General features: G+C 35.8%; 4 protein-coding genes and 4 long non-coding RNA genes across 13 annotated transcripts in view; 5 read left to right on the top strand and 3 right to left on the bottom strand.

Annotated features, from left to right (window-relative positions):
• The window catches only part of S6KL (ribosomal protein S6 kinase like), a 40,261-nt gene extending 36,932 nt beyond the window's left edge, over positions 1-3,329 (bottom strand). For 2 of the 3 annotated variants that reach the window (XR_014177745.1, XM_081976263.1), the window contains exons 1-5: positions 3,081-3,329; positions 2,938-3,020; positions 864-1,092; positions 688-811; positions 529-636 (exon numbers count right to left, since the gene is read on the bottom strand). Coding sequence is in view for 2 of the 3 variants with exons in the window: in XM_081976263.1 (XP_081832389.1) it covers positions 529-636; positions 688-811; positions 864-1,092; positions 2,938-3,020; positions 3,081-3,173 (637 nt within the window). In the remaining variant the exon portion in view is untranslated. The remainder of the gene's footprint in view (positions 1-528; positions 637-687; positions 812-863; positions 1,093-2,937; positions 3,021-3,080) is intronic. The other variant, XM_081976278.1, reaches the window with a different exon arrangement.
• Positions 3,330-3,568: 239 nt separating this feature from the next.
• LOC145726865 (uncharacterized) lies at positions 3,569-8,438 on the top strand. Its single transcript, XM_081976151.1, has 11 exons — positions 3,569-3,802; positions 3,867-3,971; positions 4,121-4,300; positions 4,361-4,509; positions 6,532-6,756; positions 6,813-7,027; positions 7,081-7,278; positions 7,335-7,428; positions 7,552-7,739; positions 7,792-7,873; positions 7,931-8,438. The coding sequence occupies exons 1-11, from the start codon at positions 3,769-3,771 to the stop codon at positions 8,318-8,320; spliced, it is 1,860 nt and encodes a 619-aa protein (XP_081832277.1). The 5' UTR covers positions 3,569-3,768; the 3' UTR covers positions 8,321-8,438.
• Positions 4,521-6,075, top strand: LOC145727001 (uncharacterized). The gene is made up of 2 exons (XR_014177761.1): positions 4,521-5,707; positions 6,015-6,075. It is a non-coding gene; the product is annotated as an uncharacterized LOC145727001 (long non-coding RNA).
• A 1,977-nt stretch (positions 8,439-10,415) lies between the features above and the next one.
• On the bottom strand, positions 10,416-14,714 carry Exo70 (exocyst complex component 7). The gene is made up of 12 exons (XM_081976137.1): positions 14,511-14,714; positions 13,883-14,048; positions 13,611-13,810; positions 13,435-13,549; positions 13,155-13,378; positions 12,946-13,102; positions 12,404-12,777; positions 12,117-12,351; positions 11,843-12,059; positions 11,109-11,339; positions 10,908-11,058; positions 10,416-10,486 (listed from the first exon to the last, which is right to left on the bottom strand). Exons 1-11 carry the CDS (start codon positions 14,553-14,555, stop codon positions 10,956-10,958), a joined length of 2,067 nt encoding a protein of 688 aa, XP_081832263.1. The 5' UTR covers positions 14,556-14,714; the 3' UTR covers positions 10,416-10,486; positions 10,908-10,955.
• Positions 14,715-15,226: 512 nt separating this feature from the next.
• The window catches only part of spin (lysolipid transporter protein spinster), a 46,646-nt gene continuing 37,664 nt past the window's right edge, over positions 15,227-24,208 (top strand). For 2 of the 4 annotated variants that reach the window (XM_081976227.1, XM_081976219.1), the window contains exon 1: positions 15,228-15,827. In XM_081976227.1, the coding sequence (XP_081832353.1) occupies positions 15,611-15,827 (217 nt within the window). In that variant the 5' untranslated portion in view covers positions 15,228-15,610. Of the gene's footprint in view, positions 15,828-24,208 lie in introns of all 4 variants that reach the window. The other 2 variants (XM_081976210.1, XM_081976198.1) reach the window with 2 other exon arrangements.
• LOC145727011 (uncharacterized) lies at positions 15,834-19,518 on the top strand. Its single transcript, XR_014177765.1, has 2 exons — positions 15,834-19,209; positions 19,264-19,518. It is a non-coding gene; the product is annotated as an uncharacterized LOC145727011 (long non-coding RNA).
• On the bottom strand, positions 21,685-23,574 carry LOC145726993 (uncharacterized). Its single transcript, XR_014177757.1, has 3 exons — positions 23,076-23,574; positions 22,547-22,730; positions 21,685-22,348 (listed from the first exon to the last, which is right to left on the bottom strand). It is a non-coding gene; the product is annotated as an uncharacterized LOC145726993 (long non-coding RNA).
• On the top strand, positions 22,294-23,234 carry LOC145727005 (uncharacterized). The gene is made up of 2 exons (XR_014177762.1): positions 22,294-22,430; positions 22,464-23,234. It is a non-coding gene; the product is annotated as an uncharacterized LOC145727005 (long non-coding RNA).

Below are 24,208 nucleotides of genomic sequence, written 5' to 3'. Positions count from 1 at the left end.
CCATGTTTCTCTCTTCTTACCGTTGAAAATTTTTCTACCTGTATGCTTCAATAACTGAGATTGACCATTTTATTGACAATATTTATGACTTTTCATTGTACACATTTTTTTGTTCATGCATCTTTTGTGGTTATTTTATTGAAAAACTTAATGTTAAACGAACTTTTCTTATAGACATTTATTACGTTACCTTCCACCTAAATAAACGTTCAATTCAGGCAAATTCTAAGTTTAATTACAAGAACTTTTGATTTTTATTACAAAAGTAAACAGGATATACTTGATATACCCTCTAATATTCAAGTGTATACCCTCTAGTATTCGAGTGTACTAAAACATTGGCAAAACAATTTAAACTAACATTGGAATTTGTTGGTAACTAAATCATAAGTTTATTCAACTCGCTAAACACTAATCCGGCAGGCATTTGTTAAGTACGTAGATTGAATTAATTACTTACTCGAATGTTTAGCGAATTTACGTGTGTATTTTTGTTCTAAAGAAATATGTTCGGTTAAATCAACTCACCGATCGCCAACGCTATCTGTGCCACATAAAGTCGTACAAGTTCGACAGGCAGGACGCCGAGTTTATCCAGCAGTTGCCAGAGTTCTCCGCCTTCAATGTATTCGGAAGCTAAAAATCCATCCATTTACATTTCAAATATTTAAAAAGTAGAAAATTTACCTATGTACAAGTGCCTGCGGCTTTGCCAATTCAAATGTAAACTGGCAATAAACGGATGATGACCGCAAGCACGCTGTATCTGGACTTCTTCAATAACCTGCTTAATCAGGTTACTTTCAACAATCTAAAAAAAGTAGGAGTTAAGTCTGGACTATACAGACAAACATGTACTATACCTTCGATTTGGAAAGAACTTTTAAAGCAAATAATTCGTTCACTTCCAAATCTAATATAGGACAAATGACCCCAAAGCCTCCCTTGCTTATGTCTGGTAACTTCTTGTATTTACTATCTTGGTGGCGATCCTCAAGTGGAAAATGGGGCAAAAAGAGTGATTCCAATTGGCTAACCGGATAGGCAGTTTTGCAGGACCGATAAGGGACGTTTAACGTTGATTCGCTCCACCTGAGAGTTAACCGTTTTGTTAATGCTGATGAAACGACGCTGTGCACTGTTTGCGTATTTAACGGTTGAACTTTGCGGAAAATCGAAGCGGAAAATCAAGGCAAAGTATAAATAAACTTAGATTTCCTTGGCCGGTGCTTGGAGCACGGTTCTCTGCGATAAATCTTCCAGATAACGTGTAAAACGCAGTTTTTGGTTCAGGTTAGGCAACCATGTGGAATAATACTTTGAAAAATACAACACATTCAAACATATCTGTATAAACAAAATGTATGCTAGTCATTTAATATAATTATAGATGCACTTTTATAGTTCTATGATAAGTAAATAATTACATTCAGGTTTATTGGTCCTACCATTTTTTTGTATATTTTTTATAATAAGAGCAACACTATGTTGATAAATGACAATTGGCTAATGTGAGACCCAACTCAAGAGTGCACTCACTGTGCACTTTTCCAAAAGGTTTCAATTTTAAGAATTCCACACTATTTAAATGTTCTTAAGTCTTAAAATTATCTTAAAATAAAGCAAATTGAATTCACAAACAATTTTACACCACTTTTAATAAAATTCACATCCATATTAAATGTTCCAATTATACCATATTATCAATAAAGGCAGTAATCTAATTTCTGCAAGATAGGTTGTAGCAGATGGTGGTGGCTATGATTTTTATTTATTTATTTAATAATATACAACACTTCCACAGTAGTTACATGTAACTTAAAGATTCTACACCATGCACACTGGTATTACCAAACAAACATGTAACTTACACTCCATTATTTGGTTTTCTTTTTGGTTATATTTTTGATAATAAGCTATAAATGAAATGAGTGACAAGTTCCTAAAAAATCTTGTTTTTGTCTACTCTAATCATCTTGCAATATAGGTATAAGTTTGCCATTTTTCTACAAATGTAAATAACAACTTTCAAGTCTAGACAACAATGCAAAATTATATATTCATGTCTGTAAATGACAGTGACAGTGGTGAGATATAAACAATGTGAGTCATTTCATATAGAGCAGTTTTGTGACCATAATACCTGCAACCATAAGCCTGCTTGTTTTTTTTTTTCAAATATCAATACATCAGCTTGTCTTAAATTAACATGTAGACAAACCCATTAATCTCAACCTAACAGCCTGAGGTCAAACATGTGCAAAGCATTAAAAATAAATCCACATTTTGCTTTGTAAGACTATCTGATGAATTTTTTCAATCTAGGAAATTTCAAACTACAATAAACTCAGTGGTTTAAGTGGACAAACTGGGGCAGTTTGACTAAGCAAATAAACCAATAAAGCCTGTAAAATAACAACTTAAAATCCTAATAACCTTGAACTGAGGCCAAAATAAACTTGAATTTGAAATGTTGTGTGTAAATAAAAATCCAAGATTACTTTGTATAGCTTTCTAAACACAAGTTTCTAGTAGTTAATATCAATATTAGCCAGTATCATAATTCAGAATGATAAAAAATTTACAAAAACAAACACGTTTCTGATATAACTGATTATTGGTGACCTTAATAAAAATGTATGTAGTGTAAAGATTTTGATTGCAAACATTTGAATTATGGCCCCCTGATAATAAAATGACTTTAATTTGCACTATTGACCTTTCTAAGTGACTTACCTCTTAGCCCCACAACACTATTACAAATGATACATGTTTACACATTGAGAAATTAGAACTAACTGACTATACAACATAGACACTGACTGATAAATACTCTTGGGTGATTAGCAAAAATTGTGTCTTTACCATCACCTCACAGTAGGACAAGTTTGGACTTGTAAAGTTTATGGAAATTTGGAAATTGTAGAGAAATTTTACCTTCTTCTTGATGTCCTAGACCAGGGTATGCAACTGGATTGAGGGCTATTCGCGTGTAAACTACTACGGCGATTATGAATTATCTAGAGAAAAATACGACAATGACGCAGTAATAATAACAAAACAGGTCGCGTTTGACTTACCTTTTGCGAACAAGGGATTCGATCATCAGCACCAGTGTAAACACTATCCCGTTGGTCTTTGTTCACCGATCGTCTAGAACCTTTGTTGCCCATATGCGGTGGCCTTTTCCACTAAGAAACTGGCCCTTTTCACAAAAAACACAAACATTTCACTGACCCCAAAACTGACTTTCAGGTAGAAATCTTTTGTTGAATTTTTCTGGTAATGGACATTTGCTTTATTTTTGTTAGAAGAAATGGCGGAAGACACGCCGGGGTTATCAAAAGTGTTTTGTTTTACATGTATCTGAGAGAGATGGAATAACAATGACACGCCTATTATTTATCCTGTATCGTTAGGTAACTCAGCTGAGAGGCTTCTTCCATCTTTGTCTACTTGGCGCTATGTTCGAATAAGAGGAACAAAGAGCGATATATCAATATGAGAGGAAATAATATATTCTGTCATTTACCAGTCACTAGTTTAGACTTTAGACAGTCCGTCAAGCCGCCCCCAATGACAGTGACACTTGTACAGATTATTTATATTACAAAAATAGTATTTAAACAATTTATTTAATATTCCATTTGTTAATAGCACGGTTAATAGTTATTAATTATATAGAAAATGCAACTGGCGAGATAGTTTTTACCGTGTCAATCCGCGAATTAAATTGTAGATAATTGGTTTGCAAAATTTCACATTGAAATGGAACAAGGTGAAGTAATGGAAAATGGCAAAGGTAGGTACATAAAAACAAATTTTAATTCTACCTAGTTCAAGCAATATCGATTGGTTGTTTTTAGAGTACACTACTAGGCTGCATGCTCTGGAACTGGAAAATCGAAAGTTAAGGGAGGAATTTGACAGTCAAAGGGCCAAACTTAAAGAACTGTATTTGCAAAAAGAAGGTAAATTCATAGTAATAATTTAAGCTTAAAATTGTCATTACCTTCATTACAAATGTGAGTCACGCCCAACAAAAGTTTACATTTTGTAATCTATATTTGAAACCTGAAAGTGTTTCTGGTTAGTGCTTTTTAATGCATTCCGTTTGCAGCTGAATTAGCAAAGACAGCTGAAGAAAAGGAACATCTCACAGAACAGGTCAACAAACTGAAGAACCAGCTGGATGACCTTAAAAGTCAGCTGGTGGTGGATAGAATGAGAGAGTCAGATTTTGAGGTTGAAAAACAGAAAGCGGAAGCAGAAATTGCATCATTACAACGACTGATACACGGTATTCAATAGCTGAGCTGCTCAGCTTGCTAGATATGTAAAAACAACACTATTTCTGCAGAAACTGTTGAGGAATCCAGTTCTTCCAGAAGCTCATATGAGCAAGACTTGGATAGACTGCAGATGTACATTCAGCAGCTACAGAAAGAAATTGAGTATTTAAAGTATGAAAATGCTCAATTCCAACAGCAGGCTCAAGCTTCTAGTCAGGTTAGAGTTACACAAATTATTAGTGCCTGTTTAAATTTACTGGCCTGGTTTTAATTTAGTTTATCAGGGGTTATTTGCATATCTAAACTATTAGTCTTGGTATATGTGGGTAATGTTGTAGGTACAAATTACGTTTTGCAGTGCAAAACACTTTTAGTTGTGTTTTTGAAATGTTTAGTTTCGGGCAGCTGGTTGTGAAATTTAAAAATGTATGGTCTGCAATGTTCTCCTATTGGGTTTATTTTTTATTTCTGTTCCTGTTATCTGTAAAATCCTAGGTTGTCTATAGTAACAGTTTTGTGATTCTAACCAATTAGTAATGTATTAGTTAACGCGTATTTTTAAAGTCAACATTAAGTTGTGATGAATGACGTCAGAGAATGGTTTTGTTGAAGTAGTGTTGAGATTGTGTTGGAACTGTTAAGCTGGTTGGCAACATTTTTCTCCTTGACTTAAAAAACGGGATTTTGTGATCGATGACACTACTGACAGAACTGACATTTAAAGAACCTTTGCTGAGTATTTTAGGCCTTTTCTATTTTCCTTAATCAACAAACAATAACAAATGCCGGAAAGGCTAATACATAACCTCAAAAAAGCTTACATTGTCATTGGTTAAAATTGACTTCCAACATGAAATCAACAAATCACGCGTATACGCGTATTTTTAAAGTCAACATTAAGTTGTGATGAATGACGTCAGAGAATGGTTTTGTTGAAGTAGTGTTGAGATTGTGTTGGAACTGTTGAGCTGGTTGGCAACATTTTTCTTGTTGACTTAAAAAACGGGATTTACATTTAAAGAACCTTTGCTGAGTATTTTATGCCTTTTCTATTTTCCTTAATCAACAAACACAACCAACAATAACAAATGCCGGAAAGGCTAATACATAACGTCAAAAAAGCTTACATTGTCATTGGTGAAAATTGACTTCCAACATGAAATCAACAAATCCATCAGCTCTGAGGCTTGGTGGAAAGTTGAGGCTATGTTGTATTCATCACAGATTTATGTTGACTTAAAAGACAGTGACAGTTGGATCCACCATTAATTCATCAGCACTTTAAGAACACTTTTTATAAAATTGTGGTGCTTGTGTTGGCAACAATACCTAAACTGTTGACTTTAAAAATACGCGTTATTTTTAAAGTCAACATTAAGTTGTGATGAATGACGTCAGAGAATGGTTTTGTTGAAGTAGTGTTGAGATTGTGTTGGAACTGTTAAGCTGGTTGGCAACATTTTTCTTGTTGACTTAAAAAACGGGATTTTGTGATCGATGACACTACTGACAGAACTGACATTTAAAGAACCTTTGCTGAGTATTTTACGCCTTTTCTATTTTCCTTAATCAACAAACAATAACAAATGCCGGAAAGGCTAATACATAACCTCAAAAAAGCTTACATTGTCATTGGTCAAAATTGACTTCCAACATGAAATCAACAAATCCATCAGCTCTCAGGCTTGGTGGAAAGTTGAGGCTATGTTGTTTTCATCACAGATTTATGTTGACTTAAAAGACAGTGACAGTTGGATCCACCATTAATTCATCAGCACTTTAAGAACACTTTTTATAAAATTGTGGTGCTTGTGTTGGCAACAATACCTAAACTGTTGACTTTAAAAATACGCGTATCCATCAGCTCTGAGGCTTGGTAGTAGTGGAAAGTTGAGGCTATGTTGTTTTCATCACAGATTTATGTTGACTTAAAAGACAGTGACAGTTGGATCCACCATTAATTCATCAGTACTTTAAGAACACTTTTTATAAAATTGTGGTGCTTGTGTTGGCAACAATACCTAAACTGTTAAATACGCGTTTATGGACATTTTTTCCAAAATTGACAACCAGAAGGTTTATACTTCAATAGAAGAAAGTTTTTAGTTACATACAGATGGTGTGTCATTTAGAATAACACAGTTACAGTTTGAAGCTGGTATAACTTAAATAATGATTGATTGGTCAACTTCACAATGTTGCCACATTTTCTAAACTGTACTGTATCATATTTTCATAGGAACACAGTTTGGCACCAAGCCTTATGTTGAATGCCTTAACCAAAGGAATCGCCAAAAAACTGGATGCTTTCGGTGGTTCCCAGGAGGAAAAAACAGAAAAAGAAGATGAATTATTGCGATCCTTGGTGGACCCTCTTGAAGACCAAATCAAAGCCCTGAAAGAAAAACTGCGCGCCACTGACGAGCAACTGCAAAAATGTCGAGAGTGTGGACATTCAGCTGATGTTAGTTTTCATCACACACACTAATTTGAAGGATACAAATCAATGATTGGTTGCAGATCAGTAGAAACGGAACCAACCTACAAAACACCACATCAACCAACACTTCGTTCGATCTGCCTCGCGGCGATAATCAATGTGATATGTGCAGCAATTATGAGGATCAGCTCGTTAAAGAACAGAAAACTGTTAGCGAGTTGACCAGGAAATTGCAGGCGGCAGAAAAAGCAGCAGAGCGGCACAAGGAAGACTTGGTCAAAGAAATCGGATTCAGGTTTGTTGTTGATATTTTTGGGTGAATTTTATTGATTTAGAGGGTAATGCCAGGAAAGAGATGGAGGAGAAATGGAACGAGAAGCGAGAGGAGCACAAACAACAAGTGACCGAGCTAACACGCATCACCGATTGTACAGAGCAGGACTTGAAGGAATTGCAGCAGTATTTCCATCAAGCCTCTAGAGAAATGAGGAGTGAGCTGGCTAGACTGACGCAAGACCGGGAAATGATTAGTCAGGAATTAGAAAAGTAATAGTAAAGTAATAGAAAAAAGATAGTTTCTAACACTTTGATGTTTATTTTAGGTTACAGACTGAAAATGAAAATTTAGTTGGAAAGTACACGATACACTCGCAACAGCTACAGAGCGAGTTTATTGATTTACCTGACACTGTAGAAGTAAGTCTAATTTACTACCTTTATTCCTCATTCAATTTAAAACATACAGTTTTTCAATAAAAAGTAAAAAATCCTGTTAACATTTACAAATTACTTTGACTATATTTTCGAAATTTTCTCCAGGAATTACACGAACTGGTACTGAAGAATCATGAAGACCTGATTATAGCCAAAGTGGGAAAAGAAGCGGCGGAAGAACAAGTCAACACCCTACAATCTGAGATTGTTCTATTAAAAAGTCAGATAGAGCATGATCATCGCGAACGTAGTAGCATGCAGGAATCGGTCGAGATTGAAATTAAACAGTTAAAGTAAGTAATGTTCACACTCCTTTAATAGATGAAGTGACAATTGTTTTGCTAGGAAACAAATAGAGCATTTAGAAAAAGAGAGGAACTACTACACAGAGCGAGAAGACCATGTCGCTCAGTTGACTGAAGCAAACGTTAGTGTTTGTAATATTAGTTGTCACTAATAAAATCATGTTTCATTTCTAATTTAGAAAAATCTGGAAGCACAAACTCAGGAGTTAAGGAATAGAGTACACTCGTTGCAAGAAGAATTGCAAACGAGTGAAACAGTCCAGCGTGATTTCGTCAAGTTGTCGCAAAGCTTGCAAATTCAGCTAGAAAAAATCCGTCAAGCGAACGATCAAGTGCGATGGCAGCACGAGGACGACATCGAACAGTGTCCGCACTGTCGGACGTCCTTGCCCAACCTGAAAGCGAAACATCACTGTCGGCATTGCGGTCAGATTTTCTGTCACAAGTGCGTGTCGCGAATAGTGCAATCCGGGCCGAATATGCGCCCGTCCAACGTGTGTGACGTGTGTCACACTTTGCTGGACAAAAGTTCGGCACCCTACTTCAGTAAAGAGCCGCCGATGACCTGAGGGGCGCTCGTGTCGATAGAGCGATGAGTTGTTATGGTACGTTCAGAGTTTATCCACCTGTGTATAGATTACCAATGAACAGAAAGTTAAGTGAAATAAATATTCCGCGTTCTCGATAGATAGACATGTTTTATTGAAACCCAGTCTAAATCAGTTAACTTTTGGATGCCGGAGGTCTCAGAAATTACAGATTTTACAAAGGGGTACATTTTGTACCCCATGGAAAACAAAATGTTTTTTTCAAGCTGATAGCAATTTTCAAAAATCTGATTCTTTCTAGTAACAAACAAAAAACGTATGCAATATATAAATCGAAAAGTAGTAGTCCATATGCACACAGTGGAGTAGTGAGTGTAAGTGAAATCAAAACTCAGAGTCGATCTCCACAAATATTTATTAAAAAGGTTGTTAATTGCCTAACATGTTTCGGGTGTATTCAGACACCCATCTTCAGAGGCTTAACTAGATCACTAGTCTGCTGACTGTCATTCTAAAAGGGGGGACAGTTGAACCCAAATGTACCAAGGTGGTTTTTTATTCTGCACGGGGGAAAAAACCTTGATCAAAAACCCAGTTCTGGTACAGAGGTGACAGGTTGCTCCGTTTTTTATTCTCGAAGGGGAAAAAAAACTTAATCAAAACCCAGTGTTGATGACAAAAAGTGAAGTTACTAGCTCTGTTTTTTATTCTTTAAGGGGGAAAAAACTTAATCAAAACCCGAAGAAGTTGAATGATGTAAAAACTGCATGTCTATCTGAGGAGACCAAATGGACACGAAAGGGACGTCACACAACAAAAAACCGCGGTGGACACTCACAAGTTCAACATTTAACAAATTAAAATGAGGGCGACTTTCCCTTTGTCACTGTGGAGGTGTGACCGTGCAGGGCAACATGGCTTGGGTGCAGCAGGACATGGAGAAGACTCCCATGTTTTTCCCCCTTAAAGAATAAAAAACAGAGCTAGTAACTTCACTTTTTGACATCAACACTGGGTTTTGATTAAGTTTTTTTTTCCCCTTCGAGAATAAAAAACGGAGCAACCTGTCACCTCTGTACCAGAACTGGGTTTTTGATCAAGGTTTTTTCCCCCGTGCAGAATAAAAAACCACCTTGGTACATTTGGGTTCAACTGTCCCCCCTTTTAGAATGACAGTCAGCAGACTAGTGATCTAGTTAAGCCTCTGAAGATGGGTGTCTGAATACACCCGAAACATGTTAGGCAATTAACAACCTTTTTAATAAATATTTGTGGAGATCGACTCTGAGTTTTGATTTCACTTACAATATATAAATGCTTTTATTGAAAAAAAGCTACATTCAGAACTTTAAAAAAAAAACACAAGCTAATTATTATTCTCGGGATCTAACAAATTGCACTTTGAACAAACTGTAGTTTTCTTGGATGAGTAATGCTGTGGACATACAAATTTTTTGCAAATATCACATGTAGTTCGAGATTTTCTGTCTATTTTTCGTGGACAGAAAACACATTTTCCAATGGTTTTTTTATTATCAATTGTAGTGGTCGGCTGTAGTGCTAAAGGGGACACAAAATAGTGCATAGCATTCAATACTTGATTGGTGAGTCCCATTGGATTTTGTAGCCGTCTTTCTACATGAGGCTTTATGAGTTCTTGTCCTTGCTGCAGTAAAAACTCTTTACGTTTGTGAGAGGCTTTTTCACTAATTTTAGGATTTTTGGTTTTCCACAATACAAAGGCATTCAGACAAGCAATATTGACACTGTTTTTGAATAAGACGAGAGGCCACCGCTTTGTACACCTATTTACAGTATATTCATTTTATCCATTGTGTCAACGGAGCCCTTTGTATGGTTATAATGGAGAACTATTTCAGGTTTGTAGTTGGTTTCCTGTCCACTGATCTTGTCGTCACGATGTTCCGTACTGAGTACTTTTCATAAAAAAGGTTCCGTAAATGACTAACGGGGTACATTTTGTTCCCCAGCTGATATTATTGCATTTTGTAAAAAACTGAAATCGGATTTTCAGCAAATTCTGTAGGAAAAGTTTAGTATACAAAGAAGGATTACCTTTAAGGGCTACGAACAAAATTGAGAAAAAGACAAAAAATTTGATTAAAAAAACATTTTGGGGTATATTTTGTAACTCGCCCCGGCATCAGAAGGTTAAATAGTAAATAATAGTATATTCTATATTAAGAGCGGAAAGTATATATTTGCCGCTTGCACATGAAATTTGCAGCTTGAGGCGAAGCCGAACGCTGCAATCATGTAAAAGCGGCAAAAGTACTTTTGGCTCGAAATATAGACGATATTTTTTCGACGACTGCTGTGGGGTGGATTAGAAGGACAACTCACATCATTTTCGTCGCTCGAACTCATTGTCACCGATAAATCACTTTGACGGAATGTGGTTATTTCAAACAGGTATGTCAAGCGTTGTTATGGAAACGCCGAAAAAAGTTGGTGAGTAGATTGTTAGTAGAAAGCGAAAACGCTCTAGAGCAGAAAATCTCTCTTTCTGCTCGCGCGCGGCAAATAACCCCTTTCTGCTTCTAAATGGAAGCGTACATGAGGTACTTTCAAAGTAAGTCGTCGAAAAAATATTTATTAGGTAGATCTACATAAAGCTTGATTATTAAGTCTTATCTTAAGCAGCAACGTCGAAGAATCGATCTATAACAGCGGACACTTCGTCTGGTTTGTGTCTGATGTACTTCTCCGGGTTTTTAGTGAAGTTTAGTACACCGTACCTATGCATAAACAGTATAGTAATAATTCAGTAAAATAATCAAACTTTTACCTGTTGAAAAAGGCGTTATATTTGGGAATCACCAGTTCTTTGTTGTCTCTTTTGATGCTTTCTCGCAATTCAATGTCCGGAATGGAATACCCGCGTTGCACCTTTGAAATATCCTCGATCTCTCGGTTAAAACCAGCAAATCGTTCTTTTATAATAGCTCGCTCTTTGTCTTTCAAACGGTCGCCATGTACGAAAGGCTCATCACACATGTAGTTTAGCAGTTTGTTCCAACTATAAAAAAAATGTTTGTAATAATACCGATTATAATACGAAAAAATACAACATAAAATTACAGCTCTTTCATTATATGATTTTACTGTATTTTCTAACTAATTGCACATTTTTTCATTTACTGTATTAGTTACGCCAGCTAGCGACAGGGTTAGAAACTGCAAAATTATTTCCAGTATTTTCTCTTGGTTAGTTTTATAATACAAGTTTTTTATTTAAGATTAATTTGTCAGTTAAAATGAAAGTGTGTGTCACACTTCTGGGGCCTAATTCTTAAAAGCAAGGAATGGAGTTCTCTAGAGAAGTGTTCATTGATAGAAGAAGCTGACAATGGCAGGTTACTGTCACATTCTACAGGTTTTTCTCTTGATAACTCCCTTCCGTCTTGAATTATAAAGAGATAGTTCTGTAGAATGTGACAGTAACCTGCCATTGTCAGCTTCTTCTATCAAATCTTGAGAACTCCATTCCTTTAACTTAACATTAACAAACACATTACTCACCAAAGAGAGTAAGCCTTTTTATGTTCTTGTATAGAGTCATGGTAATACTGTTCGCATTTGGGCTCCGCAATCAAATACAACTCTAACAAACTGCTTCGCTGCAACGATTTCAACACGTAATTATTGTTGTTAAGCCTGAAGAGCGCTTTTAAAGCCACATCCCCGTACTGTTCACTTTTACTGATCAGAGTTTGGTTCAGTTGCACCAGCACTTTTTCTGAAATAAGCCCCAACATACCTGCTACTACTCACTCCTTTTCGTTGGTAAACTTACTAATGTACAACCCGATGTAGGCCTTATTTGGATCGGTGTGTTTCAATTTTTCCAGCTGTTTCACATAGCTTGGGTCTTGCCCCAGTACCACGCCAATTGTGTCGCTATAATCGAGCAGGTGTTCTAGAAACATGATTACGTTGCTGGTAAGCTCGTGTACGGTGCCATCTGGAGGCAGTTGAGCCACTGAGTCGGACCGCAAGCTTTCAATAAAGTCTTCTAGAGCTTTAGCTCCCTACAAATTACCTTCTTAAATAGAACTAAGTGATTTAAATGTGAGGTATTACAGTGGATTGTAGCATCTGTAGAATGGCATCAAACTTTTGCTTGACCACCAAGTCGCATTGTTCAATAGTGCGATCAAATTCGGGTTTTAAAGAGCGCAACTGCTTAAAAATTGGAAAAACTACAAGCACGGTGGCAAACTCGTGCCGCTGTATGCACTTTTTCGCTCTGGTCACGATATTCTCGCCCTCTTGCACCAGAGTATCCATCGCCTCTCTGACAATCAACTCGAACACACGCGGTCTGTGAGTTGCAGTGATTATGTCTCTCATCAAGTGTTGTTCCACCTGCATCAACTTGTGCAAAGCTATAACGCAAATTAAGTAGTTTTCCATTTCCTGCTCGTTGTCTATTTCTTCGCCAGTGTAGGAGGTATCTAAAATGTATTTTTAACTTTGTTTTATTTACCTAAATGAAAAATCTCTCTTTTGTGAACTGTATTCCTTTCAAAATGACCTGGTTTTAATAATGACTCAAAAAAATTCTGTTCCCCTTGACCTGGCTCACAGTTTATTTGAATAAAATTACAAAACAGAAAAATTACCTAAATAAGAAGCTCGGCGAGAACCTAAATTCAATCCAGTTGAATGCTCTAAAGTTTGAGAAGCCTTTAAAATCATTCGATTGGCTTTTCTTTCAAAAGCCTGCAATCTAGTGGAATGTTGTCGTTTCGCCTCATGCCTAGTAGGAAATTTGGGCTTCTAAAACGTGACATCAACTTGTGAGATTGAAAATAAATAGTAACAATGTTACCAGCATGGGTGAACTGGTTGTACCATGAACACTGCCGCCGCTGACCGATTTTTGATGGTTACGTAACATGTTAAGGGAGCGTTGCAACACGTTTCCTCTACTTTTACCGTACACGGTAAGAAACTCATCCCTGTTATGACTCAACAGCCAGGAGGATATTTTGATTAGTTGTTCTTTGGCTTCAGGTGGGATTTGTTTTGGAAAAGCTTTGATTTCCTTGGATTCTAATACATCAGTAGTAGTTTAGTAGAATTTCCAGATTTTTACCGAGAAATTTTACCTTCAAAGTTTATTAAATCCAGCAAAACAACTGGTAGAATAGGAGTGTTGTATTTGTCAAGAATAGTTTTAAACACTGCATTCAGCTTTTCACTGCCTTTGTGAAAGAAAGATGACTAGAAATAACACAAAAATACAAATTCTCCTAGTTATTCAATATTTTTTGTTAACACTAACCACATTGATCAACTCAACACTTTGAGGTATATTTTTTTCAAAATACTTCTGGGCATTGTAAAGCTTATTTAAAGCCTCAATGTACCGGTCTAGCTCGACAGCGCCTTCACCAGGTCCTTTTTCAATAATATGCTCTACATTACTGGAAACCTCATAAAACCCAATGACATTATCCAGTAACTGCAAGGTGCAGTCAATGTCTATTTTAGTGGTTAAGAACGCAATACTCTTGATGAATGAAGGAAGAGAACATTAAAACAAAAAAAGGATACTGTATTGAGCTTTTTGCAAACTCTCAGTCTCATTGTACACTGGTAGAATGGTTTCTTCCAAACGGGATAAACGTTGTTCAAATGTGTTTAGAATGTTACCAATACCCTTTGTGATTTGGGAGCTTTTGGTTAAGCGTTCTTGAAGGAGTGATAAGTTGGCTTGTTCCTAAACAAAATAATGAAAAAAGTGGAATTTGAGCTGCATTTTTTTAAAAAACCCTGGTTTAGTTCTAGAATCAATAGTTTCAAGATACGTTTGGTGAGTTAATAAAAGTATTAATAAGTATACAAAGTAGGAATTTGGATTGTGGCAACTAGTTATACAGAATATTGTAAAAAAATGTTGCCAAACCTTAGAAAAGGCCCAATGTCAATAAAGTTTTTCTTTGGACTGCCACAGCTTGCACAATTTTGGTATTACTAAGCCAAACAACTCAAATTTGCTGCAATTCCCCCTTTTGCTGTAAAGAAAAAACTGTGGGACTTTGTCAATGATTACTAAGACCCTAGCGAATTTGAATTTTTTGTCTTGAAGCCCAACAATCTCTGACCATCTTTAGAGATCAACCCAAAATAAAATCACAGATACAAAGAAAGAAAGCCTTAAATGAACTAAATAGTCAAATACCTTTTCCAGTTTATTTAATATCTCTAGTCCAGGTCGGAGCGCCATTGTGAGTGAACTACTACGAAAATATTTAAGTTAAATCCAAATAACGCGTGTTTAGCATTATTTAATAACAATACGCACAAATACTTTATCAATTTAAAATATAAATACTTTTTATTTAGAGAAAAATAACACAAAAACAAAAACTTAACCTTACTTATTAAAGAAAATTTGTCGAATGTCACATATTTAAGCCAGTGTTGCCTGGTTTAACAGTTTTTCCAAAAAAACAACTACAAATTTAATGATACGCCCATAATTTGCGCCATAAATTACCAATTTATTTGTCTTCAAAGTCAAGGTTCCATTATGAATCAATCATGTATGATAACAAATACCTGATAAAAATGAAAAAAATTAGTAAAATTACAAGAAACAGTTTTATTTATAGTTTTTTTGATTTAATTGGTCTAATGATAAATGTGATTTTGCATTAATTGTTTGAGAAAATATGAGAAAGGGAATATTTTAATTGGATTTACAGCTCATAGTTACACACTTTTTAATAGCGTAAAGGTATCACTATTTCTATATGTGAAAGCGTATAAAATAGAAATACACACAGGAAATACAAAATGGTGAGGTAAAACTTTACAGACAGACATATAAGAAATGGCAACCACGTAACATATGCTGGTGAAATGCACAGTGACAGTGACAACTGACAGTTACGGTTTACGGTGCATTGTTTATTCGTGCATTGTACGTGTTCGTGTTGTGTTTCAGCTGTCGTAAACGTAAAGAAAACAAAATTAATAATAAATAATCGGGCCCAAGTTGTCTTCGTTCCGTTGACTTTGTGTCCACCGAAACATTTGAATCTTTACCCGGGTTTCCTTGAACAGTAAGGGCAAGTACAAGCATATTGTTTGTTTAACTTTCACGATAAAAATAGAATTGAGAAAGGACGGAAACGTCACCGGACTCGTCATCCCGGTGGGCTCATTCATCAGGTGATCGGGCAGCGCGTGCGCAGCCAGCGCAACCGCCAGCATGGAACGAATTTCAAATTGCCGTCATTCGGCCGGCCGTCGAGCGTTTATCCGGATACCGTCAGGATGCCCTCCGAGAAAATAGAGAAAAGTTCGAATTTCGTATTAAAAAAATTGAACATAATGGAACAGAACAATTCGCAAGCGGAACTGATGCGCGAAAGTGAAGAGACTGGAGAACGCGATCGGTCCTGGGGCGACGTCAAATGGAAGGAATGGGTTTCGGTGTTCGTGTTGTGTTACGTAAATTTGATTAATTACATGGATAGATTCACCGTTGCAGGTAAGCGAAACCGCGGTAACTTCACACCCGGCAATTTCAAGGGTAGGTTAAGTTAGCCGGGAGTTGTGGGACGCGGCCTCGTTTCACTTTATTCAGTTATACTACACCTATACATTTTTAAGGCAATTACTGTGTTGTCGTGTCCGGTTTCAAAGTTGCAGGAATTTTTTGCTTGCATTCTTATTTTCGTACAACAAACAGCAGAAAAACAGTTTGTTTATTTCCAGTTAGCATTTAGCTTTACAGTGGATTTTATTTTAAACCCTGTTTGAGTGATCGTTGCCATGGTGATGTAAACAACCCCTGTAAGGAAGGCTCTAAATGTAATGCTATTTCATTGGGCTCTAAATAATCTTATTTCAACACAAGGGCAGAAACTGAAACAAAAAATGTCTAGAGTACCTACTCCATTAATCCCATTATGGTGGACATTGTTTATGTTTGACAGCTTTCATTATTTTCAAAAAGGAAAGGAGTCAATGGGAATATTGTACTTAATTTGATGTTTTTTGACATCCTTACAAATTTAATAATGTCACAGAAGATCTAGAAAGTTTGAATTTCAGATTTCTTATACTGGAAGTTTGTCAAAAGTTGAAATTATAATATGACAACTGTCAAATGCTTGTCTTCTAATGAATGAACAATTATAGTAAGTGTTCGGTATTTGCGTAAATTGAAACACTGTTCATAGGTTGTGATTGGGCAAGAAAAAGCTGCATGCTGAAAGTGGCTTTTTTTGACCAATCACAAACTACCTACTGCGGCGCAGGTGGACTCGCCATTTTTGAAATCACTTACCACCAATTACTAGGTATGTTCCTAGAGAGAATCCCCAACTAGTATCTAATCAAAGAAATAGATATATCCATTGGCCACAAGTCAGAAAACGTCATAGTCACATGAGCATTCAACCAATGAAACTTGACATTTACTGTTTCTGAGTTGGAAACCAGTCAGGGATTGCCTCTGCGAACAGACCTACTTAATATCTAATTTGTTAATATTTACATTTTTAATATTCAAACATTTGATTGATTTGAATAGGTTTCTTAATTATGGCTTGAATATTTAACACTTGGAATAATTGTCTCTATGAATTTATATTTTAATAAAAAATGATTGAAAGGTTAGGTTAGTACAAGAATACAAACTGTAAAATGTGAAGATGTGCAAGTCATTTCTGCACTAATTTAGAAATTAATTCATCTTGAAGATTAAATCAAATTTCTGATAAATGAACTATTAATGAGAATGGAAATTTTAGTAATGATCTGGGCATCAAACTGGCTGTGGGCAGTTAAGGCTACTTGAAAAAATGGTGGAAAACTATTGCCCTGAAAATAACTTAAGTAATAATATAAACTTTATGATTGTTTCAATGCATTCAGTTTAAAATTTTGCTTGTTGTTTTCACATTTTCTCTTATCTTATCAAATAATTTCAAATGTGTGACAGTGCAGTAAATAGTGATATACTGAGTAGGCCAATTATATAGAAATCAATAAAATCCTCAAAATATGATTGATAAATCCCAGGATAAGTCATAATCAGTAGAATGCATGATTCAATTGTCACTGTCCTATTCCCTACTAGATTAATATACAGGTGAGGTTTGACTCACCTATTCCATGGGTTTTCCCTTGGAAAATATTCGGTTGGCATACTGTTATCAGTCAGGAGCTGAATTGTCAACTTTATGGGTTATTAACATCATCCCTATTGTTCAACAACCCCATCTTTAAATCAAAACTAATCCGATACGTTCCCATCCAGAGTTTCCTAATGACATCAGGGCCATTATGCAACCCGATCGGAAAATCCGGATAATAAACGATGGTTCACATAATAAGGCGGGGAATAATCTGTTTTACACACACACGAGCACGCTTATTAAAAACGTGGCGGGACGCCTCCATGAATAAATTACCCCTAGGTAGTCCCAGTAGGGACATATTGCAGTAACAGTGGCGCCCTTATAACTTGAAATCATACCAAAATCCAAAGAAATTTGAACGTGAAAGAATATGGAAATTAATCATCTACTACAACCGAGACTGTAACTGTCATCTCCTTCACTCCAACTGATGGGGGAACTCACGAAGATGGGGTTTACCTAAATCATCCAGTGAGTAATAGTCATTACATGCGAGTACTATTCCTCAATGGTTCTCTTACAGTGGTCATTTTTAGTAAAAATGTACGACCCTGCTTTCGATAAGGCCATAATAGGGCAGGGCGTAATATCCGCCCACGTCGGAATTAACAGACTTAAAGGAGATTAAGCACGACCGGGCGGCAAAACGTCTATAAATCTCCCCCGGAAAGGTATTTCAAAGTTTGTACTGTTTAAAAAGCATTTTTAAGGGGAGCGTTCAGAAACAGGTTTGATAGACCTTTTTTGTGTTTTGGTTTTGATTTGCAGGGTCAAAAATCGGGGGTTTTGATAAAATTGTCACGTGGCCAACTGTCGAATGACGACACATTGCTTTTGGCATAGTGACACGTGTCACAAAGTGGTTCTCCATCTTTTTTCTATTTTTGTTATCTTACCCTTGAAATTTCCATATCTGTATGTTAAAAATGTAATACTAAAAAATTTACTCAACGTAATAAATAACGCCCAGAATTTTTACTATTTAGAAGAGAAAGTAGCACTTTCCCTTTATAAAAAATGTAAAAATCTGATTCATCAAATGATATATATTTTTTTCTTCTGTATGCGGAAGCAATCTTAAAACATTCCTATTTCGGAAATTTGTATTCTTTCACTGTACTTGATTCAATTGCGCACGGAAAATATACAACCCGCATAAACATAGCGGTAACTTCTAAACATCTAACAGAGCCGCCATTGATAAAGCCCATTTATAGCTTCCTTTCGGTAATTAGTTTACTATTATATTTTGTGCAACTGTCCAAATTGTGAATGAAGCTTTTGTGGGGTTGACGGCCCCATTAAACTGCAATTTTGATGGTCGTACATCTTTTGTCCCAACATTTTTTCTTATTCAAGTCATGTTGAAGTCATTTAGATCTCCTACGGAGATGATGTTTATGCTATGACAACTGGCAACATTGCATTGGTTGGTAGTTTTGTGGAATTAGTAGTAGTGTGCATTTGCGTAAATCCCAGCACTTTTTGTGGTTTGTGATTGGTAAGTCACAACATAAGCTTTTCTTCCAGACGCAATTTCCACTCGAAAGCCTCTCAATTTCACTTTGGAAATTTATGGGAAAAACGTGGATTTCATCGTTGAAACGTTTTCAGGCCTACTCGACGTCTCTGGGGGGCCTTTTCGTCTGCACGAGACGACACGGATTTGTACTTTACCGCCCGGATTTTCGACGAGGTTTCTGGACAGGTTTATGGATATTTCCAGTTCGACCAGGTGTAAATCTTCATTAACTCCTGAATCTTTTACTGGTATTTCAGTGGGCAACCGGCTTGTCAAATCCATTTACGTATACGAAAACAAACTATTTTGCACAAATAAGGATAACAACAAAAGATTAAAAGTGCATACACATCAAAATATGGAAACGGTGTCAGGGGTCGTCCTGTAATATCGAGAAACGTGGGCGATTGATCGATATTTTGTACACAAAATATCCGAATTCTTTGTTGTACGAATAACATTAGCGAGTTATTTTGTTGTATCCGACCAAATATCAGTGTGACGTTGCCAGATTAAGCATTTTTTTTGGTATCAAATCATTAACATGAAAAGTAGAGACAATCTACGGCCGCATTCGTTTTCAGGCTCCATGGAGCGAGCAGAGCTTTTTAGACGTCACAATGACGTAGTTTGACAATTGGTCAAATTATGGTTTTGCCAAATTACGTCATCGTGACGTCAAAAACGCTCTGCTCGCTCCATGGAGCTTGAAAACAAATACGGCCTCCGTAAGATGGAGCTAGTACAGCCACCGCCTACTTACTATACTAGAAAGCCTATACAGAAGGTGATTGTCAAAAATTCCAATATGGCGGTAATAGTGGTGACAGTTTGCGTTTGTTTGTATTGTGGAAATTGAGTTTCTTGTGGATTACATAAATGTTTACGGTTTAAATCAAGACTTGCAAAAGTTATTTTTTTTGCTGCCTGTTCATAAGTTTTTCAAGCCACATTGTAACAGCAATTCAGGAAAAAGCCTTTTTTACTTTACAAAAAACCGGATCAAACTCAACAGTGGTTGAAGACTTTGAAGAGCAATGATTTTACTCCATCACTATACTCACTGGTAGGTACAAGTGCTTTCTAGTACAATTAAGTTTATTAGGTACTTGTTACATGCACAGGTATGTAAGTTACATTTTAAAGCATCCTTCATTGTGAGAGCAAAAACTATAACAAAAATAATTTTGAATAAAGGTTCTTGATAATAACATAAGGACCATTTACCAGTTTTGCTTACCTAGTTTCAAGGGTTTACAGATTTTCTTATATTGAACACTGTTTAAACTAGTTTGCTATGTGTTAGTTGTGCTTTCCAGGACAAATGTTCTAAACAACTTGTTTAGACTCAACTTGATTGTGTAGAAAAAGCTCTATCTAATCACTTTCTTTGATTTTTCACTCACAACTTGCAATCAACTACACAAAATAACAAAAAAAAATCATTTTTCTCACTGAATCTGAATAGGTTTGTGTCATCTGTTTCCAAAGTTGTGTTAAGTTGTTGTCTTGTACAAAGGTCCTCTTAAAGTCAGTCCAACACTTAAGACCATCACGTCTGCCTTCAAACCAATGTTTTGCTGCTCCTGAAAGTTGGTGATGTGCCGTCTCAAATGTGAACGCCTCTGGCCAATTATGTAAAAGTGCAGTACTTTCTATACACTCTAACCATTCTCGAGCTGTATTGTTATGTGCTTGCGTAATAAGACCACTAAAAGTATGGATTCCTTTTGAAAGATCTAGTAATATGTGATAATTTCTGGTGTTATTGTTAGACAAAGCCAGTTGCTGCATAATTAGTGTATTTTGTTGTAACAGTGTGTTAAAACTAGCCATAAGCTGTCCAGTTATGTTTGCATCATAGATTAACACACTAGATAGATATTAATCTCCGTGTTAATAAGGTGAAGCACTGTATGTATGATTTCTTTCGAGTCACAGGGGTCGCCACATGTTCACATTTGATGGTCGTCAGATGTCATTTTTGCGTCTCTATTGTCATGACAGATTTTTAAAAGCGCCATCTGTTGGTAGACTTGCATAAACTGGTATTGGCGGGCTTTTTGAATTAAATTAAGTCTTTCTTTCATGGTTTTGGTTCAAGAAACAGGTAAATAAAACAAAGTCCAGTGTATGCAAAATATATTATACAGGGTGTCTAAAAAGTCTGGAATATTGCAAATATCTCGAAAACTGCTGATTTTATTTTTCTCAAAATTTGCGCCTTGTTAAAGTAAATAACAGCGCATGACGTGAGGGTGAAATGAGGTTCGCAAGTATACAGGGTCAGTCACAAAGTATACCAACTTTCTTAATTCAAACCTAACACACTGTATATTACTTCAGATTTTAAGAGTACTTATAAAGGCCAATTCAACGATATACGATTTTTTTTTTTTTTTTGTTTTTTTTTTTTTGTACCTACCTATAACAATGATAGGTGTAACAATGACAGCTAACGTCAATATAATGTTAAATTAATTGGCAAATTTTCCTATTACTTAAAATGGTGTTTTTGAGTGAGAAGGAAAAGACTGACATCTTAAGTATGGTGGGATATGGCGACCGTAAGAGAACGAAAATTTGCCAATTAATTTAACATTATATTGACGTTAGCTGTCATTGTTACACCTATCATTGTTATAGGTAGGTACAAAAAAAAAAAATCGTATATCGTTGAATTGGCCTTTATGAGTACTCTTAAAATCTGAAGTAATATACAGTGTGTTAGGTTTGAATTAAGAAAGTTGGTATACTTTGTGACTGACCCTGTATACTTGCGAACCTCATTTCACCCTCACATCATGCGCTGTTATTTACTTTAACAAGACGCAAATTTTGAGAAAAATAAAATCAGCAGTTTTCGAGATATTTGCAATATTCCAGACTTTTTAGACACCCTGTATATATTTTAAGGAAATGAACATACAAAACACATACTCTACAAAAATAATAAGCTTTTGGTTAGTAAGTTGGTGCAAAACCCAAGACCTTAAGACTATAGTTAAGAATAGATCATAAAGCTACACTTTATACATAAAACATTACTATTATAAATAACATGCACATGCAAATATCAACCATTGTATACCCATAGGTGTACCTCAAAGGTCTTTAAGAATGTTTCAGATATGGTTTTTTTTGGTTTTTGGTTGTTTTTTTTGGTTTTTTATTTTTTATTTTGCTTCTTTAAAACGTGAAACTTACCAGAAGACAGGGATTTATTCTTGGAAAAGATGGAGGAAGTTGGAAGCACATCTTGATTAGGATTGCCTGTTGATGGATTACTTTGTGAAAATCTTGAAATCCCCCCCCAGAAGTGGGGGGGGATTTCAAGAGATTCTGTAAAACAAACATTTCAAATATTACAAGAACGAAAAGTATATAAGTCCATCTTCACATTTTCACACAGTGGAGGTGTTAGGTAAGTGCAACGAAAGAGCACTCACTCAATTAGATTTTAAATGGATATGCCCAACATGCTATCAGCAGTTTTTCCAGGAAACAAAACCTCAATTAAAAAGAAATACTAATACTAACATACGCGACATCACTGTATAGGTACATTTTTATTTGAATAAAATTACTTGGGGAATCTGGGTCCTTTGGTACTTGCTGGCAAGGACTTGGTAAGAACCTTGAAGAAATCACTCCCTTTTTTAGCATGCGTCTGTTATATGGGTTAAAGTCTTCAGGCAAAAAGTGCTTTTCACACACATAATACCTGAAAATACCTTTCAGTTTCATTTTTATCTACTGTACCTTATTTCTATTAAGTACTACTATTAGTAGTACCTAGGTATAGTGCAAAACTAGGGTATTAAAACAGATACATTTATTAGTCACTTAGTCAGTGAGTCATAGTACTGTTTAAACGCACTTTATGCAAAAGAATACATTAGTTTTCCACTATACTTACCAAAATAATCGTCATAAACTAAGAAGCTATGTTGAGTTCTACAAATCATTAAACCTTTTTTCTCTTTGCCTCCTTGAAAACCTCTTATAGTAATCCTCTTACTACCTTAACATTATAACAAATAAAAATGAACTTTACTTGAGAACTTACCTGCTATAAATTTCCATATTAGAACAAAAAAGTATAACAAATTGTCCTAAAAATTGTTTCCACAGTGAAAAAGTAACACTGTCTTTTTCCGGGTTAGGAAAACGAAATCGTCGGGAATGTTTTGAAGGGCTGCACCCCTTTATGGCACATTCCGCCTTGCCCATAGTGACAAAAGTCGTTGTAAAACCCAGCCAAAAGGTAAAAAACTAAACTAAAAAAACCTACGAAGAGAACACTATAAAAACACCGCCCACGAACTAGTATAAATCACACGTATAAATTAAAAACTACAACCGTAATATCAATATTTTAATAGACTTGTCTAAAAAAATTTGAATTTGTCAAAAGTTGTTTACATCCTTTTCATTTTGTTTTGCTTAACCACAAAAAACCATCTACAGGTAAAAACAATACAGTAGCTCCCCCTGTGTCTCGAAAGAATCCAAAACATGGCTTCACATTGGCTATATGAGATTAGTGGGCCTGGTTTGCATGATCTACATTTCCTCCTACGGCTTGATCAACATGGATTATGTGGCAATCTTGATTGGTTGCGTTGGAAAGCCTCAAAATCATCAACAACCTTGATGATGGTTGGTGAATCTTCCACATGGTTTGGGGGCCTTATTGAATCCATTTTCATAAAACTTCTATCACACCTTCACAAATAACTTAATCTTGTCGATCCCACTTGATGGCCGAAATAATAACGAGGTGAATTAATTTTGGATTTAATCATAATTATTGAAATTGCATCAAACAGTAAAACTCATACAACATAAGTGTGGTTATTTTTCTAAAATCAAAATCTATCCCCCCCCAATGACAGTAGTGACATTTCTCTGTCATCTGTCAGTCCGCAATTGCCATACCTCATAAGCAAACGACTACACATTTTAGGCTTTCATAGAGTGCGGTGGTACAGCCCAAACGCAAAAAACGTCAAGAAGGCCGTGATTGGCCTATCATTATGACGCAAGTGTCCTGTCTTGTCATAACTTACTACCCGTGCAATTTTGTATTTTTTTATAAAAACTTTATGCTTGGGTTACATTTACTAGACACTGTTTGACAATAATTTGTCTAGAACTGTTATCATCAAACACAGATACGTTTGAGGATGGAATTATTGT

This window comes from Ips typographus, linkage group LG1 (assembly GCF_016097725.1).
Source record: "Ips typographus isolate SLU linkage group LG1, UJ_Ityp_2.0, whole genome shotgun sequence".
Classification (NCBI taxonomy): Eukaryota; Metazoa; Arthropoda; class Insecta; order Coleoptera; family Curculionidae; genus Ips; species Ips typographus.
This window is presented reverse-complemented; position numbering and strand designations above follow the sequence as displayed.